The sequence below is a fragment of the Halichoeres trimaculatus genome, unplaced genomic scaffold (genome assembly GCF_033239565.1).
Source record: "Halichoeres trimaculatus isolate MK-OKI-2021-1 unplaced genomic scaffold, fHalTri1.1 fHalTri1_scaffold_16, whole genome shotgun sequence".
NCBI lineage: Eukaryota > Metazoa > Chordata > Actinopteri > Labriformes > Labridae > Halichoeres > Halichoeres trimaculatus.
In genome coordinates, this window is record NW_027437194.1 from 31684320 (window position 1) to 31704722 (window position 20403).

Sequence of the window (20403 nt, forward strand, 5' to 3'; positions counted from 1 at the left end):
CTTTACTGTTCCGTCCTGTACAAACGACAAGGCTGACTTGATGTGGGATTGACTCCGTAAGTAAACCCATTATTGAGTCTTTTTCATATTAAAAGGAGGAAGTGTCTTGTTATCGAAACGATATCACTAAGTGTCAAGAGTACCGAGTGTATTCTGTTGTCTGTGGTCCCACCAAGCTAACTTAGCTCTCAGCGTCCAGCGGCTTCGCTAGCGTTAGCCTCATCTGTCAAACATACAGATGTTGTTGAGCAGGAGTCACGGATGCTAGTGCGCCTGAGGAATGTCCATAGTAATCCCGGCCTATATCAAGCCACGAGAGACAACGAAGACCGAATTTAAAATGAACCTTACCTTATGTGTTACTTGGGCCCTCAGTTCAGCAGTGAGGTTCCTTCTCCTTCAGCTGCAATGACGGTAGCGACCGTACATCGACAGCTAGCTAGCAGACTGATAAGCGATGTTATGATGGACCAATCCAGCTGAGCACACAGGTTCCGAGCTGCTCACAGAGGAAGAGCCAGGTACATTAGTAGTGAGGAAATTTTACAAAAGTCCTAGCAATGCACACTGGAAAAAATAACATCCGCGGCGGAGTGAGCCACGTTTTGCAGTCTCTTTGTTAGAGGGTCAGACTCACGACCTCAAAAAATATAACACTGGTTCTTAGGGATTTCTGCCATATGTGATGTGGAAGAATGCCCCCCCCGGCGGTGTCTTGGAGCGTTGCAATCGAGAATTGAATCAGCTTGTGTGCAAATGTCGTTAAATTGCTTATTTGATTTGAATTCAGACAAAGGTTTCAATATGATATCATCGACCCAACGATCCACTCAAGTCACAGTGCAAAAGCTGGTATTTTCATTTGCAATAGATTCACTATTTAATTTATGAATGAAACCTCCAGTTTTTCCAAGCCAGGCTGATTTCATATATTCTCTAAAATAAAATCTTAAATTTAAGATTTCCAATCATTCAAATTTAATCAAAACAGTGTGCGATTCTTGTCATAAGATTACAAATCTGCCCAGTCAATTGGACATTATGATGTTCTTAAGCTTCACTTGGAAGACAGTTCACAAACCTGGATTTTTTTAAAGGAGTAATTACCATCATTATCTTTGTTGGGACAAAGTCAAGCTATTACCAGAAAACAAGGCTCAAAATGAAACTTTTATTTTAAAAAAAGGAACATCACAAAAAAAGACTGAGAAGCATAAATTTGCAAACAATACCCGAGGTATCCAACCCTATGATGACAGATTAATAGAAACAAAGAACAATGCAGAACATTTTAACAAAGCTGGAACAGTTATCGCCTCTTCTGGAAAATGTTGCCTCTTCCCATTCCACCACGACCCCGACCCCTCGCAGCCACTGAAGAGGAAAGAACAGAAGTTTTAGACTAGGACAATACAAAACAACAGTGCACACAGAATTTCATACCTTTAAAGAAACAGTTAGTTGTCAGATTAATGCTGAGATAATTTTTTTTTCTGTATTTTTTGTTCTATTTTGTCTGCTCTACATCATAGCTCACATGTAATACACAAATCACAGCCTGAAAGTGGGGTTTATCTAGAGGCTTTATACCAGGGTTCAGACTCAACTGTTTCTTCCATATGCCTCAGTCACCATCATGTTTTGGACTCTATGGGCCTTTTTAAAAACACCCCCTTAACACTCTCCCTTGCGGAGGGTCCGCCACATTAAGGGCTATCCCAAACCGATCCGCGGGGAGGGGTAGTGGGCTATAAAACCCTCCACAAGCGAGTCTGTACAGATGCCAACTCACTGAAAACGTGCAGTGCCAAATTGTGTCCGGTGTCAGCCATGGAGGAAGCAACATACAAATGTAAGTTCCACTCATATGTGCCAGCACAAACACTGTTAAACTAACACAAATATTTAATGATTGTCATGCAGATGTTCACAACTTTAGATGTACATGTCATTGATTAAGGCCTGCCTAGCATTTGTTCAGACAGTTCGTGTTTGAGTGTTTAATATTTACAGGGACTGTCACAAAAACAAAAGAATTCATTCAAGCGCCAGTGAAACGTGAAAAACTCTTCAATAAAAAAAAAGAAATGCAGCCAAAGAAGCGTGGGGGTAAGTTTTTTTTGTCTTTTCTATGTTTTATTTTCTTTTTGTCTTTGCATATCTGTTTCTGCCTCAGAGAGGGAAGTTTCTGTCCCAAAGCTGTATTTATACTCTACACCCTGATGAAGTGAACTTCATTCAGCTGCGTGTGTGACTCCGTGGCAGGTGCACTCCGTCATGGAGGGGGAGTGTGTAGGAGACAGTTTGAAAAAGGCCCTATCAGTCATCTTCAGTCAAGTAGCACCAGAACAAGATGTCTCAGACTATAGTAAGTAAGGCTTGGAGAATATGCTGTACTCGAAATTCATTTCTATGACATTTTTTTGGGTTGCTGATTCGATTTGAGTTTGCTTTTTAAACAACAGGCAATGTGAAACAGTTAAATGATGATAATGTATACAGACTATATCTGGAGCCGTATTTTTCTCTAAAATGCACATCATGTGAGTCTGAGAGAAACATTTTACCCCCTGCTGGAGGAAAGTGGTAACTTTTCTTCCAATCCAGTTTATAAACAAAGATTGATATGAAAAATTAAAATTTGAAAAAGAATATATACATTTTGACAAAGAATCCTGATTTTTATATTTTTAGACAAAAAATCCTGATACAACTATTTTCAGTTTTTTTGCCCACCCTAGTAGTAAGTGAATGGATTAACTCTTGAGAATTGAACAGTGCTGAAGATTTAATGTTTAGCTGGTCTTCACCAGTTTAAATCAACTGTGAGGACTTTGGGAAGCCCTGTTGACAAAGGGGTACTAGACGGCAGCAACAAACTTTGAATAACTAGTATCTAATCTTGTTGCTTTGGATATAATAACAATGTTTATTTTTACTCATTACCTGAAGCTTCCTTATACAAGGGGCATTTCAATTCAAAAGCAACCACTCACCTTGAGCTTTGAGAATGGCGGCCTTGCCCCTTCCTGCACCAGACCCCTGGTTCTTATTCTTCATACTCTTCAACATGGGAGCGTTCTTTAACATGTCCGGTAGAATCAGGAAGCGTATTTTGCTGCCACGGATGTACACTTGCTCCAACTGAGCCACTCTGCCATCCCGATATGTCACTGTTATGTTAGACATCTGCAGGGACAGGGACAGGTGTGTAAATTTAGCAGCAGCTTTACATGCCAGTTCCAGCTTACCTAAACACAAAAGAACATATCTGCCAAACTGGCTTTAGATCCAGGCTCTGCTTTTAAAGCTTTCAATCTAAACAGAGGATGACTGACAGCTCAGTTACCAGGTTGTTCAAGCACCTAGAATGAATGAATGCTTTATTTTGAACATGTGTGCAAATAATGCAAGAAGTCAAGTGGAAAACAAAACTTAACAAAAAAACTAAACAATAAAGAAAAACCAGTGGGAATAATCAAAACAAAAACAGTGAGCACCTTAACATGTCTGAAAAGGAATGGGATGAAGCAAAAGCTTACTTTAAAACCCACCCCTTCTCTGCAACTCAGTTAAACATACATATTCACGTAATAAATAATGAGTACTTAAGCCCTGTGGCACTGGCCCACTGGGGACCAGTCCAGGGTGTACCCCGCTTCTCGCCCAATGACAGCTGGGATAGGCTCCAGCCACCCAAAATCCCTGCACAGGATAAGCAGCTCAGAAAATGAATGAATGAATAATGAGTACTTACAAAAGTAGAAAATAAATAGAGTAAATAACAATAAAATACATCATTAATGAAAACACACGATTTTTAAAGCCCTTCTTCCTCCCTGTACCTTTTGAAAACCATGTGCTTATATTGCTTTTTGGACTTGGACACTGCTTGAGCTCCACACCCAATCTATAGCATAGCTTTACTCCACAGAAACTCTTTAATGTTGTTTGTGTCGTTTGATGTTTAGCTAAGTTCAGCTCTCCCCCTCAAATTGTGACCCCGATCTCTGCTAAAAAACAATTTTTGAATTTTTCCAGGAAGTAGATGGTTTATTGCTTTATACATGATCTATGCAGTTTGAAAGTAAGCCAGGACAGCAAATTTTAATGTTTTTGATTTTATGAATAGTGAATTTGTGTGAACTCTGTAACCAGTGTGATGAATTATTCTCATGGAACCTGGCAGCGACAACTCAGACTCGGACAGTGTTTGAGAAGAAGTCAGGGTGTCCTCCAGGATTTTTTGAAACTGTGGGGTTACTCATAGTAGTTAAGGTTGAGAGTGGAGTTAAAGAAGATAAATGGTGATAATTTGTACTTATGCACATTCTGGCCACCCCAACATATATTACTGCCCTCATTTGGACACCCCTGTCTAAAAGTCGGGACACGCCCCTGCACAGAGGCACATAATAGCACAGGTAACAGCAGTATGAAAGCTAACAGGCTTTTGTGTTTGTTCAACAAAAGTGGGAGGAAATTCTTCTGTTGATTTTTAAAGAATTAAAGGAAAGATATACAAACTGCAACTTCTGTCCCAAAGAGAGCAGAAAAGTGACTCCTGTATGAGTGCGAGGAGGATTAAAGATTATCTGTGCGTAATGTGCCACTGGGCTCACAGAGCCTATCATAACAGTCTCCACAAAATGATCAGGATGAATTCTAATTAAAATATAAACCACGCACAGTGTCGGGGGGACTTGTGCTCTTGCTGATTTCATATTTGGATAGAAACACTGCAGTGCAGTGCAGAAACAAAGTTTACTCAGCCACTCACAGGTTATTGATGATGTAACATGTGCACCATTACAGCTTAGAGAGCATAGAGCTAGATGATAAGATGTATCTGTAAACACTGATTAATTATCAAAGTATGTGCGTAATCAACTTTGTCCAGTAACTGTGTGTCTTGTGTGCACATTGGAGCAGAATTCTGCCGTGCCTGATGCTGAGAGCTGAGAATTGTAAACTGCAAAGACCCGCATGAGCTTTGTCTCCTATTGGTCTTGACCACAATGTGATCCTCCCACGAGTGTGAGTTTTAGCCAAGGCAGTTTTAGTCACATCTACAAGAGCCCCTAACAGTATAACTCACATTGAAACATCTGGAAAAAAAATTATAGTGCTGAAGGCACGGCAGCTTTTTTTGCATGGCAGTGTGCCATGGTCATTTACATGTTGCAGAAACAAATAAGACAGCCGTCAGACAGTCAGACAGGAAAGCTTCAAAAACTGAGAACAAGCAAAGGCATAAACAAACACTGTTTCTGGTTAAAAACCACATCACCCTGTACTTTAATATTTGAAAGGAGCAGCGTGTAGAAGTTGTCAGCATTTGGCCAAACAAAAACTGTGTATTTCATGTATCTCAAAAACAAGTGGAGAAAGCAAGTGGTGACAGAGAAGCTAGAACACTGTGCACTTATTAGTCTGCTAGGGGAAGCCTTCTTTTAGGACACCAACCTGGCAGTTCATGTTGTCCTCTGCCTCAATCAGCTTGCCTCGGTACACCTCCCCAGTGTTGGTCTCACAGGTCACTATGTGTCCTTCTGCCTCATGCAGTACCTTGATCGGGACACCGATAGACATCTTCAGCTGCTTTCCTGGAAAACAAAATACATGATCTATTGTGTTCTCCAATAAACGTGAGACATAGCCAAGTTCTCAACAGTCCACCTGTCTCTGACATCATTTATTTCACACGTAACTTCACAGCTGTGAGTAAGTTCATACCTTAAATATCTTACACTACACAGTATGTTTGATGTTAAATAATCTGATAGAGACCATTATCCTAGATTAGTGTTCATTACCTAGTTTAGTTCCGCAACTGATTCATCCATCAAGAATAAGTAAGGATTATTTCAATTTGAAATCAGGAGAATGAAAAGTAACGAGTATTTCTACCTTACCCACCCTAGTACGTCGAAAGCAGGCGAGAAAATATTTATTGATAAATCTTTTCATTAGATTAGGAGCTGCAAAACTTACCCGCTCGGTGGCCTACTTGAGCCTAAAGTGCTACGAACGGCTGACGGTATTCTTCCACAACTTCACACAATAAAGGTTATCAAACTTAGTTATTAAACTCCAAGTATTAAATGTATTCTTTTTTGCAGCTTGAAAATACGCGACTTTCTTTAGAGGTGCGTTAGGTATGTTAAATTTAATGTTCCAATTCAATTCTTTACAACACAAGCTTTCGTATTTGAAATGCAGACGGATCCATACCGGCCGATAGAATGAATGAGTGTCTTTCACATTCACACATCGATGCTCTCGTCGAGAGGCGAACATAATGATGAAGTTATATCCAGTAATTTCTAAGATTTACCTCGACTCTTTTCCAAAGTGTGTATTCTTTGTTTTTTCTGCCGAAGACGCTCTGCAACGTGCGCTAGTCGTTTTGCTGTACCTTATGGAGCCCTTTCCGCCTACCCACAATGCCAGAGTTAATAAAGCGCTTCCGGTTACATGCCATGGTGCATCGTGGGACTTGTAGGTCTTTCTTTTTGTACAAACTTCCTGAGGCCATGGCTGTTTTCCAAACCGCCTACTACATACTACATGTGAATGTAGTATGTAGTAGGCACTGCATACTCCCAACTGCTGTTGCCTGTAGTGTGTAGTATGACTGTTCTTCTGGGTCTGTTTTGTTGTACACTCTGGTTTCCAGTCTTGGAAGGTGGGCTACAGATGATGGTGGGTTTTTTTGCCTTTAATATAAATATACGAAACAAGCAATTGGCAGATCTTGGCATTTGGTTATTTTGAATCATATCAAACAGAATCATCATTCTTGAATTCTAATCTTACACTAAAAGTTGTAACGTTTACTGAAAATAAATCTAAAAGGGACTTTTAATTTTTACAGCTGATGTAATAAAAAAAAACACTTCTGTATAATCCACATATGGTTTAAAAAGTGAATTAGTGATTTATATGGGCCAATGAATTTGTAGAAGTAAACACCTCTTTTATGACTGGAAGTGACCAGATTTACGGGTGTTTCTTTGCATTACTTCACTTCTGTCTCATGGACGGTCTAAGGTTAGTGTTGTGTTGTATCTATAATGCTGATTAATTCCAGTAGATGGCAGTAATTCACCAAAACCCTGCCACCGCATAGACTAACAGTATGCCAGGTAGACTGGTCTGTTGCATACTGAGAAATGTTCCTGGATCAGTAGGACATCCAGGGATTTTTAGTATACTGCAGATTTTGCAAGTTTTGGCATACTACCTACTACAGACTGAATTTAGACTAAAATAGTAGGCACTGCTAGTGCAGTAGGCGGTTTGGAAAACAGCCCATGTCCACATGTAGCCTAGTATTTGAAAAACCGTATATATTCGTATACGTTTACGCCTGTCATCTACATGAAACCGGAGCTTTACATCACTAAAAATGCTGTTTTCTTAAAACTCTGGTTTCGTGCTTTCAGTTTTCAGTCCTCAGAGGCCACAGCCGAATGACTGCAGTTATTTCTCCCATAGTTTCTTTTTGACTCCATGGCATTCTATAAAATGGATCTGTACATAGTAATCCTTCTGTCAGCATGCTATCACAGACCATGCTGGGCCTTACATGGGATTACAAAGCAAATAATGGCACTTGAGCATCACTGTTGTTTAGTCAGTTACTTTGTCTTGTTTGTTTTGAGTTTTTGTTTTTCCATGGCCTTTGTGTGACTCAGACATGTATCACCTTTGAGTACATAATTTCCATGACTCTTATCTTTGTTCTCATGAAAATATCTACAAAAAAAAGGAAACAAGGGCATTAAAATGAAATGACTTTATGCAAAGCACATTACACAATAATCAACTGACAAGCTTGAGTTTTTATGAAGCTAGGTGGGTGTAACATACAAATATACTGGACTGGGACTGGACTGGCTGGGATTGCTCTGAAGTACACAGATGTTTCTTAATGCAGGTCTTTTCCACAACAGAAAGGCTTTTTAAATGAGGAAAAAGAAAGCATAATGGCATAATAAAAGACACCATCGAATGGACCTTCATTTGATTTCCATTGCATTAGGCTCATTGACCGGCATATGCAGCCAGGCTACTCTGTAAACACCTCTCACTAAATAACCTGCAGTCATCTGTAGTCATGTGTATGCACTCTAGGTGTGTAGTATATGAGTGTGTTTGTTTTTCTCTGTTGTCCATTTGGCTCTAAGAGTGGTCACACTGCAAACATACAACCCTTTATTTTGAATAGATAGGCTGTAACTGGCCTGTATATGCAGCACTTGGTGCCTTTGGTGGTGAGCCAGCAGCACAAACACATACTGGAAAACATGTTGGCTGTCGCCCTGTGTAAACCACTTTGAGAATCCACTCTTTATCAGATTATATAAAAGACAGTACAGAATTTCTAAGTGTCACTTTTTCTGATACTTAGAAGCTAGTAGTTTTTTCTCACAACACATATACCAGATTTCCAAACCTGCCTGCCAATACACTCTGAGATGCTCTCTTTATTCAAATCCCCATCAGGAGAAGAAGTATGATTTCAAATATTTGTAATCAAATCCAAACCCCATCCTCAGCCTTGCTGAATACTGTGAAAGCTCTCTGGGAAGAGGAACTAAGGGAGGGCGTCCCAGATAAGCTCTGGGGAGAGATCGTTAAATGGGTGCACATCTTGTCTATCTGTGGCTTAATCCAATGTAGTGTCCTGTGAAAAATGTCACCAGGTGCCTGCAAACCACGTCCACATGTTCTGGTTCTGCACATCTTAGCATAATTATTGGACTGCAATTTGAAATCTTTATGGAAGGTAATTGGGGCATTTCTATAACCTGAGGCTATGACTGGCTTGTTTGGCATCTCCTTGGTGCCCTTACCTAAACCGCAATTAGATATGATCGATTTTGTTACTTTGTTGGCAAGACGCTTCTCTCTAATGAAGTGGAAGTCAACATCACCCTCCACTTATACTCTTTGGGTAAAAGAGATTTTTAAAAACTTAAAACTTGAAAAATTTTATAAACATTGAAAGTATCAGTTCTGAAGTTTAGATAGGTATGGAGCCCTTATGGTTTTGCCAGAAAGATTCTTTTCTCATTTGTTTCTGAATCAGATCCTGCTCTGTGTCCTGCAGGTGGCCTCTGTTGGTCAGTCATGCTTTGTAATTATAATTATTGTACTTGTGTACTTATTTCTTGATTGTATTTTTTGTCTCCCATCTCCTACTCTGCTTTAAGAACTGAGATAACTGTACACTCTAACAGCCATGAACCATAGTATGACCTGGGGGGTATTCCACGAAGCTGGCTTAGCTCAAAGCCTGGCTTATTTGGGTTAGCCTCGCTAACTTTAGCAAGAGTTGGGTTCCACGAACGAGGCTTAGGGCTAGCGTGGCTTAGTAACCATGGTAAATTAGCCAACGCGACATGCCTGGTCCTGGTCAGGCTTACCTTAGCTGCGTCTCAGAGAAGGTCTGACCGGCTTCTAAAAGACGCCTTGTGAACTGCAGGTGTCACATTAAATGAATCTATAACTGTAATGAATGATGTTCTTGTTCGGAAACATAAATTGAGACCTTTTGGTAACTTTTCTGATACTTGCTTAAAACCCCAAAAGTCAGAAGGATCATGAGGCTCAGCTTTCACGGTCCGTATTCATACTGAAAATCAAGGTCAAGCGAGCTTTTGCCCTTCAGCTCCACGGAAGGTTTCCGTCCTCCCTGAGCTCGCCTTAGGACACCGGCATTATTCTTTGACAGGCGTACCACCCCAGTCATACTAGACAGGAATAACTGTGAATCAAGACATGTCATCAAATGGTGAGATAACTTTGTGTCTTCCCCCTTATTTAAATATAGGGCACTGTATCACTGACACATTTCATCTGACAGCTGAATCATCTCCAATAAAAAAAAATGACATCTCATCTACATGTCTTTTTCTACTGTTTAAGTCATCGCCTCATGAAGTGTATAAATAAATATATATATATATATATATATATATATATATATATATATATATATATATATATATATATATATATATATGCATGCCTTAATTTAATCAAGACCTCTCCTCTGAGCCACAGCAGTGTGAGGAGCTTTAGGGTGAGAAGAAAAAAGGTCATCAAACTCAGTAGAAACAGTCAGTGTTGATTTGACACATAAGCATGATATTCTTGAACCAGCAGCGTCTCTGGCTCTAATTATTGCCACCGTGTTACCCTTTTATGTGATTTTCCCCTTGTAGTCGTCTTACAACTCCATGAGGATTTTTTTTTTCCGCTGAGGGAAACATCTTCGCTCTCGGTTTTGACATGATTTTGTCATTTCGACAATCGACACGTCGGGGCTTTTTATTTACCGCGGACGCACGCTTAGCCGCAGCTTGGATCAGCCTGGCTTGAATAAGCGTCTCTGAAAATCAGCTAAGCCTCGTTAGTGGAACGAGTTGCAGCTAAGATTAAAGTGGCCACTTATTCAAGCCACGCTTACCGGTGATAGCCCGGCCTATTTTAGCCAGCTTCATGGAATACCCCCCTGACTGACCACCCTGCTCCATGTTTTTGTTTCTTTTTGTTGATGTAAACCCTTCAACACTGTCATTCATAAGTACTATGAATGCACTACTTCTCTGTGTACAAAAAATCAATGAACAAAGCTACTTTAAAAAAAAAAAAAAAAAAAAAAAAAAAAACAGAGCTATTTAAAGTTTCAAACAGGACTTGCTTTGTTCAGTTAAACTGCTGCAAATCTAAGTTGGATACATAGTTAGCCGAATATTGGAAAAACCATAACATTATGAAGCTGGTTTGATTGTAAAAGTGTTGAATGACACCTGTTAATTTGCATGCAGACTGATGTTGCTTATAAGAACAGGAAGCTAACACTTATTTAAGACTTTAATTCTCCTCTGGGTTACAGTAATTCAGACGAGCATTTAAAATGTACCCAATAAAGCATTGTAAAAAATATAGTTCAGCAGTTTAAAGGTCCCGTATTGTGTTCCCTTTCTGCAGTTGAAATGGCAGTTTTGGTACAAAAAGCCAATAAATCAAGCAGAGCAGCATTGTTTCCAGGCTCTCATAGCCCCTCTGTTTAGAACAGTCTGATTTAATGGTCATGACCTTATATGTAAAAGAGTCACCGCTGATACCGCCCCGCTCTTCCACGTCACTGAGAGCAGCGCCACGAGCTCTGAGTGCTAAATGTTTAGAGAACAGCAAAGCTCGTTCACCATAACATCACAGGCTAAAACAACAGGCTAACCGCTGCTAAAGTTAGCATCCTGAAGTTAACACAGAGACAGGGGGGACACTAATGAAAAGCTCTTACATCTGCTCCACAGCACACAGCATTTAAAATACTCACATTTCCAGGGTCCCAGGTTTGTTGGAGGATGGTTGGTAATGCGCCTAGATTCAGGACCAGTCTATTGGCTAGCCCTCTGTTGTACTGTCCAAAGTTGGAAAAGCAGTCGGCCGTGAAGAGACTAGCACACACATGCACAGTTTTACTGAGTATAGCTGGCACATTTCCTTGATAAATGGACTCTAGCCACTTAGTCTTATCTTCTTCTGAGATGGGAAGCTTGTGCATGAAACTATGTGGTTGTTTACAGCCAAAAACAGAGCAGTGATGGCTCTTCAACTTTGGCATTCACCTCCCCTCTGCTGGAGAGATTTCTCCAGGTATCTGCTCTGGTGGACCAATCAGGTCAGACTTGCTCCAGAATGGTCAAAAAAGGGAATCGCTGACATCGGAAAATCCCCAAAATCCAAACGGCTCGTTTTAGGTCAGGATTTTACATTGACAAGCACTACTTAGTACAGGTTTTGTCATTAAATATCACAATTTTTGGGCTGGGAGGAAAGACAAACACCCACAAATTTCACTAAAAGACATAAAGTGATTTTTGCATAATATGGGACCTTTAAGGGTTTTGCATTGTAAAAGGTAAAGAAGTTTTTTTTTTCTATAAATGGCACTTTTACAAATATCAGCCTTCAGAATACCCATGACACAGCCGATGCAGGTTTATGGAGGTTTCATGAATCATGTTTAATGCCAGGTGTGCACATAGTTATACAACAATGGCCATAGTGAAATATTTTTGTCAGGAGACTTCTGTCAGCTCGTTAGAGCTTTTGCAATCAGTCTGTTTATGAAAGAAGGCGTGAACGTTCTCAAAAGAAATGCAGGAACCACTGTCTTTCACCTGCAACACATCAGTTGTTCCACTCTCTACTCCATCCTGAGCAGCATATCTCACAATGCACTGCTGAATTACTGAAAGGGTGCAGCCCATTTCATCATGTCCATTGGGTAAAGAGCTGCTTGACATCCAGTGAAAATTAGTTTCATGAGCAGATTTTTTTGGCGTTCCATCAGGACTTAGATCTAGCGCGTAGCTGTTTACCACGGCGCCACTTGATGAACCCTCTTGGCTTATACCAGAGGAAGTCCTCATTATGCTGGTGCTCCGTACACACCTGCTATCACCATTCCCCGCCCCAAACTCATTTCTATCTCTGCGCCCAAGGATGTGCTGATACAGAATCTTCCGAAAAGTCTGTCTGAACTCGCGAATGCGATAGGCATAAATCAGCGGGTTCACAACAGAGTTAGCATGGGAGAGGATGATGGCAATGTTCATTATCCAGACATGTGAGCGCCCACAGTTTTCACACAGGTGGTTAAAACAGTTGATGAAGTGCAGAGGAAGCCAGCACAGAGCAAACAAACCAACAATGATTGCTAGAGACTTGGCAGCATGCACTTCCTTCTGCAGGGTGGAACGAGATGTGCCTGATGACGAAGGTACTTCTGCAGGTGCAGGCACTTTTGCAACTTTCAGTCCCATCAGGCGGAGTTGTCTACGGGCAGCCATGAAGATATGAGCATAGATAACCAGCATTATCATCAGGGGCACCAGCACACACCCAAAGAAGTTGAAGTAGATCATGTAGTCCATGGGAACCACTTCTTCAAATAGGCACACTGTCAGGCCCTCAGGACAGTTGCTGCAGTTACTGGCTGCGGTGTCATTCCACCCTGTAAACACAGCCACAGCTGATGTAGTTTAATGCTTTATTCTTACATGACAAAACAGAATCTGTCACGGTTATTAATGCTTAAGGTTATGGTTTATTTTTGGTGCTTAATGTGCTTTTATTCCCCAAGTTTCTGTTTATTTGGTACATCAGTGCGGTGAGTGATGGTGAGGCTAGGGTTCAGTTCATGTGGAAATATAATCTCTGCCTGTACATTCATTTTAGGAGATTAGGAATTTGCTTGAGAGACTCAATGACAGCAGACCTGCAGCCTACACTGATGTCCAACCTTGATTGAGCAATGGCACCCAGTCTTACTGTCAGCAAGTTTCACTGTCTCCAGTCCTCTGTATGAGCTGTAACTGCACTGTGGTGCAGGCTGCACCTAACGTTTATTTTTAATGTCGACTAATCTATTGGTTATTTTTTCGATTAGTCAATTAGTTACTATTATGTTGTGTTTCAACCTAATTTGGTCTTTTAAATGCACAGACCTTTAAAATTCAACCTATGTGTTGCATTTTTACTGCATTTACACATAGTTAGGTTCTCACCTCTGATTGGTCAGCCCTGTGTCAAGTTTATTTGTCTTTATTTCATTCATGATGACATAAAAATATAAGTACAATACAATAAACAAAATAAATCTCAAAATGAATGAAGCAGATAACAGGGAAATTAAAGGTGCCGTAGGCAGGATTTAGCTTGTCAGTGCTAATTTTTTTGTGTTTTCTTTGGATTAAATGCTAGAGTATCCATCGATAACCCTTTATGGGTGTAGTATAACTGCACTACCGCAAGGTCGCAGCATTTCCATCTGTAACTGTTATGAACTGACAAGGATTCTCGACTGCTCCAGGTATCTTTGACCAATCAGAAGAGCCCCTGAGGCTCTATCCTGATTGGTCTTCATCCTTCATCGCGATTGGTTGTAAAGCTCTTTGTTCTCATGAACGCGCATGAGGAAGTCTTGGCTCGCACATTTACCTGCCCTGTCAGACTTCCAACCCCCCAAACACCAAGGAGTTAAACGAGGACAACACGGAGAAGAAGAGGAAGAAGAACAAAAAGAAGAACCATAAACTTGTGTGTAAACTTCTTGTGGGAGGGGCTAACCTTGCGTAAGGGCGTGATGTCAGAGAACACAGGACTGGAGGTGCTGTGCTGGTTTTTCAAATCCCCATCTTACATGGGTCAAATCCCCATTTTGAACTGCTATCTTAATTCAACAACAGCAGACGTTTGTCCTCCCTTCGGTTTGTCTTGTCTCGTCCTGCCTGTCATTATTTCCCCTTCTCTCACACTGTGGTGTGGCACAGCCCTCTCCTTCAGCTCACATCAGAGGTTAAATAAAGTTAAAAATGATGGAGTAGCCTACAGGAAGGGCTGGTGATGGTCACTATAGCAGTTAATCATATTCAAATCTCTCTGACTGCTAGAAAAAAAATGCATTGGTCTTTTCAACGCTGTCATATGACACAGTGCTCAGCAGAAAAGATAATGCAGACAAGGGGAAAATAAAAATAAAAAATAAATAAATAAATAAATAAATAAAATATTGAATTCGAAAAGCATGATGTGTACTGAAAATTAATTTATTTTTTAATTGAATTAATTTTTTAATTGAATTTGAATTTGTATTTTGCCTACGAAAAATCAACTCTTTTTATAATTTAATTTAACTCTTTTTTAACTTAAAATTTAAAAACACACAATTCAATTTCAATTCACAAAAAGCAGATTCAGTTTTGAAATTCAATTTCAATTCAAAGTGACACGACCGTTACGTCATCTTGTGCCTGTAGGGAGACTAATCGAGCACAGATTCACGGACACCCTCTACAAATCCCAAGCGGCAACCTCCGGTCTGAGAATATGAGACAATGCGGAAGTGCTAAAATCTGCTGTTTCTCGTGTGTTCGCTTTAGGCTGGCTCCGGAAGTAGTGGAAGTCACATACACCAAGCCAAAAAAAGCCGTTTTCAAAGCAGAAATTAACCTATTTACAGCCTGGTTCAAAAAACGTCTTCTGTCTGAGTCGCTAATTTTACTACCAGCTCCCACAGTAAGAAGGGTGAATTTTTTTCTGACGCAGCCGCTCAGAGGATATGAAGATCATGAGCTCCCCCAATAAGAGGCACAGCTGAGGGTCACGTGACGGCCGGCGCCCTATGGCTGTAGGCAAAGCCCTTGCCACTACCAATATGGCCGCTATAGCCGATGTGCTTCATTTTCCGTTTCAGAAACAGACGGGTGACTACGTCCATGTTTTATACAGTCTATGACACATCCACAGACTCTCCTGTGTTGTGTCTAGCTGTACTCCTCCTCCCCTCATCGTCAGTTCAACGATGGCTGAAGACCAGCGGTTGAATAATCAAGTTCAAAATCACATAATACACATGATTGTCTGTCCACTATGTTAACCCTGCGATCAACTGGCAATCGGTACTGCCTTACACCCAGTGACAGCTGGGATAGGCTCCTGCACTCGCCCCACAACCCCGAAGGGGATAGACAGTATAGAAATGAATGAAATCACATACACGCCCCACCACCCCTGAGTTGACAATCAAAGATGGCTGCCCCCCATTCTAAACAGTTATCAAGCTCCTGTAATAATCAGTTCATAGGCACTTCTGACGAATGTTTGTAACAGTAAATCAGCCGTATACATAGTATTGTTCAACTCATATTTACAGTAATGCTGTCACAGTGTTATTTACATCACTCGTGTGGTATTTGTGAACTAGACGCAGGGCTTGCTAACAACAGCTAACACAATAGCCCTGGTATGTCGGCACAGCTAGCGGACGTGTCGAGGGGTCCGTAAATCTGCTCGATTAGTCTCCCTACAGGCACAAGATGACGTAATGGTCATGCCACTCTGGATTGAAAATGAATTGTAAAACTGAATCTGCTTTTTGTGAATTGAAATTGAATTCTGTGTTTTTGAATTTCAAGTTAAAAGAACAGTTGAATTAAAGTATAAAAAGAGTTGAATTTTCATAGGCAAAATACAAATTCAAATTCAATTTAAAAAAAATTCAATAAAAAAAATAAATTCAATTTCAAAACATTAAATTTCATTACACATCATGCTTTTTCAAGTTCAATATTTTAATTCAAATTCAGTTTCTGATGGCACAAATATAACCTCATACACTTCACTCATGCACATGCCGCCCCTCCTCCTCCCCGCTGAGTGTTAACAGTGAAGTGGAGCTTGAGTATGAGAGCTACATCGGTTAAATGTCCTCTTTTTTAAAAAGTTAAGGGAGTCTTGACACTAGTTTGTGACTCGGATCCGGAAAACTGTTCAAAACGGAGAGTGAAGGAGACTTTCTAAATCGCATTATCAGATGCTAAACACTGGGAGCTGTCAGGCTGTCCAAGCCAGAGATGCAGAGCCTTCGTCAGTGCGTAGTGCCATTGGTGCGCTGAGATATTTTCTCATCATTATTCCTCATGTATGAATTTAGTGATCTTTTACCATAAAAATATCTTTTAACGCGGCGCTTCAGTTACAGATGAGCATTACCCCCTGGTATTTCATTTCACGATATGACAATATCGTTTTACAGTCAACCAGTTGATTATGTCTAATCTTTGCAGCCCTACAGTGGTGGTTGTGTAGAATATAGATTTTTGATTTTGCTGCTCACTGACTGAAGCACTGAAGAAACTTAACATTTACCACAGTAGTTCTCCCACCTCTGTTCCAGCCCAGGATCGGTGTCAGGCCAATACCCACTGAGAGAAGCCAGCAAAGTGCGATGGTGCCCTTGGCCCTCTTTGCTGTCACCAGGCCACTGTACCTGATGGGTGAGTAGAGAGAAGTATTATTTCAAAGAGAGATGAATATTTTTATCTATTCTCAGAGTGATAGTGTCCCACTGAGGCAAAGTCAATATTTTACAGCTGAAACATGGGCTGCGTCTCAAAGCAATAAACTCATGTCTCCTCTCTCTGCGACACTGGTTATACTTCCTGAGTCGCCATATTGAAGGATGTCCCAAAGCGATAACTGTGCTTGGAGGAGAGAGGAGGGAGGAGGAAGAAGACTGATCAGAGGAGCGTCAATTAAGAAACACGAGTGCAGGCTCCGGAAGTCTTTTCGTTGACAGACTGTGTACCCCCATATGAAATATCACTCTTTGATTGGACGCTGCAGTGGCTCAGACTTTTCTAAAGTATGCATACAAATATATATATATATATATATATATATATATATATATATATATATATATATATATATATATATATATATATATATATAAAATTCTGATGTGTTTTTAACTAATTTATCTGCTTTGTATGATAACATGCAGGTTTTCTGGGGATGGAAACTTTTTTTAAGTCTATTGGCCTGAATAACACCATCTGCTGGTGAGTCTGGTGGTTGACACTACCTGCAGACCTTGCCCTTAAGTCTATGTGGCAGTTTCTGATTGGTTGAGCACCCCTTTAAAAGGGCCTATTACAGCCTGACACCTGTTTGCATTACTTCCTGATGAAGGCTTGATGCCGAAACGCGTCGAAGTTTGTTTTTAAGGTCCACATGACCATGCCAATAAAATAAAGGCATTTCAATAGTATTAAGAGAGTGCCTTGGAGTCTCTTCTTTTTGTTTCAAAGAATAATTGTGAGTTATTTAGAAGTTAATGATACAGAGGAGGTCAATCCAGTGATTCTATGGGAGAGTATGAAGGCAGTCATCTGGGGAGAAATTATAAATTTGGCAGTATGGAGGAAAAAGGAATGGGAGATGAAAGTAAGGAACTTAGGATGGCATAACAGAAAACTAGAAAATAACTATAGTCTGCTAACAGAAAAAGTAGAGCGTGCAATGGCTTTTACCAAACAAAATATTATGATGGAGGAGCAAAATCATTTAAGTTACTCTCCTATAAGCTGAGAAAACTGCAAACAAAATCAAATATCTCATTAATTAAAGAAATCAATGAAAACAGTAACAGAGTGTAAGAAAGACGCCGCTCAGTAACAGAGTGTAAGAAAGACGCCGCTCAGTAACAGAGTGTAAGAAAGACGCTGCTCAGTAACAGAGTGTAGAAAGACGCCGCTCAGTAACAGAGTGTAAGAAAGACGCTGCTCAGTAGCAGAGTGTAGAAAGACGCCGCTCAGTAACAGAGTGTAAGAAAGACGCTGCTCAGTAACAGAGTGTAGAAAGACGCTGCTCAGTAACAGAGTGTAGAAAGACGCTGCTCAGTAACAGATTGTAGAAAGACGCGGCTCAGTAACAGAGTGTATAAAGAAGCTGCTCAGTAACAGAGTGTAAGAAAGATGCCGCTCAGTAACAGAGTGTAAGAAAGATGCCGCTCAGTAACAGAGTGTAGAAAGAAGCCGCTCAGTAACAGAGTGTAAGAAAGACGCCGCTCAGTAACAGAGTGTAGAAAGACGCGGCTCAGTAACAGAGTGTAAGAAAGACGCTGCTCAGTTACAGATTGTAGAAAGACGCCGCTCAGTAACAGAGTGTAGAAAGAAGCCGCTCAGTAACAGAGTGTAGAAAGACGCCGCTCAGTAACAGAGTGTAGAAAGACGCGGCTCAGTAACAGAGTGTAGAAAGACGCTGCTCAGTAACAGAGTGTAGAAAGACGCCGCTCAGTAACAGAGTGTAGAAAGACGCGGCTCAGTAACAGAGTGTAGAAAGACGCTGCTCAGTAACAGAGTGTAGAAAGAAGCTGCTCAGTAACAGAGTGTAGAAAGATGCCGCTCAGTAACACTCTGCAGAAAGACGCCGCTCAGTAACAGTGTGAACTCAGACACAGTTCATAGATGCTGCTGGGTAGTATTTAGCGTTCATTCTGGGTTGGGGGGTCCGTAGGGGTCCGGCACTTTGTAAAGTCAGGCATTTTGTTTTGTTTTGTTTGAGTTTTGTGTGAGTTACAGCACATTTTGATTTGCCATTAGAGGTGTTGTGTTTCCTTTTTTTTTTTTTAGCTTGACAAGTCTGTCTGGCACCGTTTGGTGTCTCTGTGCTGGGGCTTACCCTGAGAGTTGCTACAGTGCCATTTATTGTTGTATAATTTATTATAAATCTCTCTCTATATATATATATATATATATATATTTTTTTTTATTTTTTTTTTTTTTTTTTCATTATTTCTATTGGTATTTTTTGTTTGAACAACAAAAAAAACCGGGTCCATAAACACTAGACACATAACAAAACAAACACATCAATATGTATATATATATATACATGTATATCTGTATATATATATATATACACACACAAGAATATCAAAATAAAAAAAATATAAAAAATAAATAAATAAAATATAAAATACAGCTCTTACATAACACAGGATGCAAAATACAAAATACGAAAGGTGGTAGATCAGGCTTTCAGTGGATCATTCTTTCAGTGCACAAATGTCACTCATAGTAGTCCTTTTAGTAGGATGGATGAAAGGTCTGCTCCAATATAGTCTAAGAACGGACGCCATATCCTGTAGAAGTGATCCACACTTTTATGTATAACGTTGGCAAGGTATTCTAGGGGGATCAATTCAAAAATTATTTTGCGCCAACCACGGACAGAGGGAATCTTGTCGCTGACCCAGTGCAAAAGAATATTCTTCCTCGCTGCAAAGGTTAGAATGTTATACAATCTTTTGTTGACTGCTGTTTTTAAATAGTCACTTGGAAGACCCAGGATCAAAGATACAGGGTCCATCTCTATCTTAATAAGAAAAATTCTCTCCAATTCACTTATAATTTCAACCTAATACCTTTGAAGTTTATGACAGGTCCAGAAACAATGTGTTTAAGTTCCAACATCAGTCTTACACTTAAGACACAAAGGGGAAAGTGAGCTGTTGAAGAGATGTCTGCAATGAGGGGATATGTGTAATCTGTGTAAAATCTTGAGTTGTATTTCTCTAGTTCGAGTACAAATTGAGATTGTTTTTGCATGTGACCAAATGTTATCCCATTTTTCTTCATCTATAGTCACAGACAGCTCCTTTTCCCACACATCTCTGGCCCTCTGTGCATCAGAGGTAGAAAAAACTACCAAGTACAGGGTACAATGAACTTAATGACACTTTCAATTGTTGTTGAAACAGAATTTTCTCAACAATGGATATTTCGGGGAGTTCAAAAAGGGTGGTGTTGTGAGTTATATAATACCTTAGTTGCAAAAAACGAAAGAAATCTTGTTTGACCAATTCATACTTGTTTGAAAGCTGTTCAAATGACATAAGCTTATCATCTAAGAAAAGGTCACTAAGAGATTTAATATTCTTTTTAGTCCATTGTTGAAAACCAGGGTCTGAAAAACCTGGGGAGAAAGCAGGGTTGTTTGTTATTGGTGTGAAGATGGATGTTATATTAGATC

The 20403-nt window shown here is 40.1% G+C and overlaps 3 protein-coding genes and 1 long non-coding RNA gene across 5 annotated transcripts in view; 1 reads left to right on the forward strand and 3 right to left on the reverse strand.

Annotated features, from left to right (window-relative positions):
- camkk2 (calcium/calmodulin-dependent protein kinase kinase 2) overlaps positions 1–670 on the reverse strand; it is a 76686-nt gene extending 76016 nt beyond the window's left edge. Inside the window, exon 1 of one of the 2 annotated variants that reach the window (XM_074690872.1) lies at positions 352–670. The gene's annotated coding sequence lies outside the window, so the exon portion shown is untranslated. The remainder of the gene's footprint in view (positions 1–351) is intronic. The other variant, XM_074690871.1, reaches the window with a different exon arrangement.
- On the forward strand, positions 1–17185 carry LOC141805699 (uncharacterized). The gene is made up of 3 exons (XR_012599723.1): positions 1–56; positions 16763–16862; positions 16959–17185. It is a non-coding gene; the product is annotated as an uncharacterized LOC141805699 (long non-coding RNA).
- snrpd3l (small nuclear ribonucleoprotein D3 polypeptide, like) lies at positions 1153–6485 on the reverse strand. Its single transcript, XM_074690596.1, has 4 exons — positions 6338–6485; positions 5467–5606; positions 2997–3189; positions 1153–1374 (listed from the first exon to the last, which is right to left on the reverse strand). The coding sequence occupies exons 2-4, from the start codon at positions 5590–5592 to the stop codon at positions 1310–1312; spliced, it is 384 nt and encodes a 127-aa protein (XP_074546697.1). The 5' UTR covers positions 5593–5606; positions 6338–6485; the 3' UTR covers positions 1153–1309.
- The window catches only part of LOC141805698 (adenosine receptor A2b-like), an 18252-nt gene continuing 9885 nt past the window's right edge, over positions 12037–20403 (reverse strand). The window contains exons 4-5 of the mRNA XM_074690873.1: positions 16752–16855; positions 12037–13039 (exon numbers count right to left, since the gene is read on the reverse strand). Coding sequence (XP_074546974.1) covers positions 12102–13039; positions 16752–16855 — 1042 coding nt within the window. The 3' untranslated portion in view covers positions 12037–12101. The remainder of the gene's footprint in view (positions 13040–16751; positions 16856–20403) is intronic.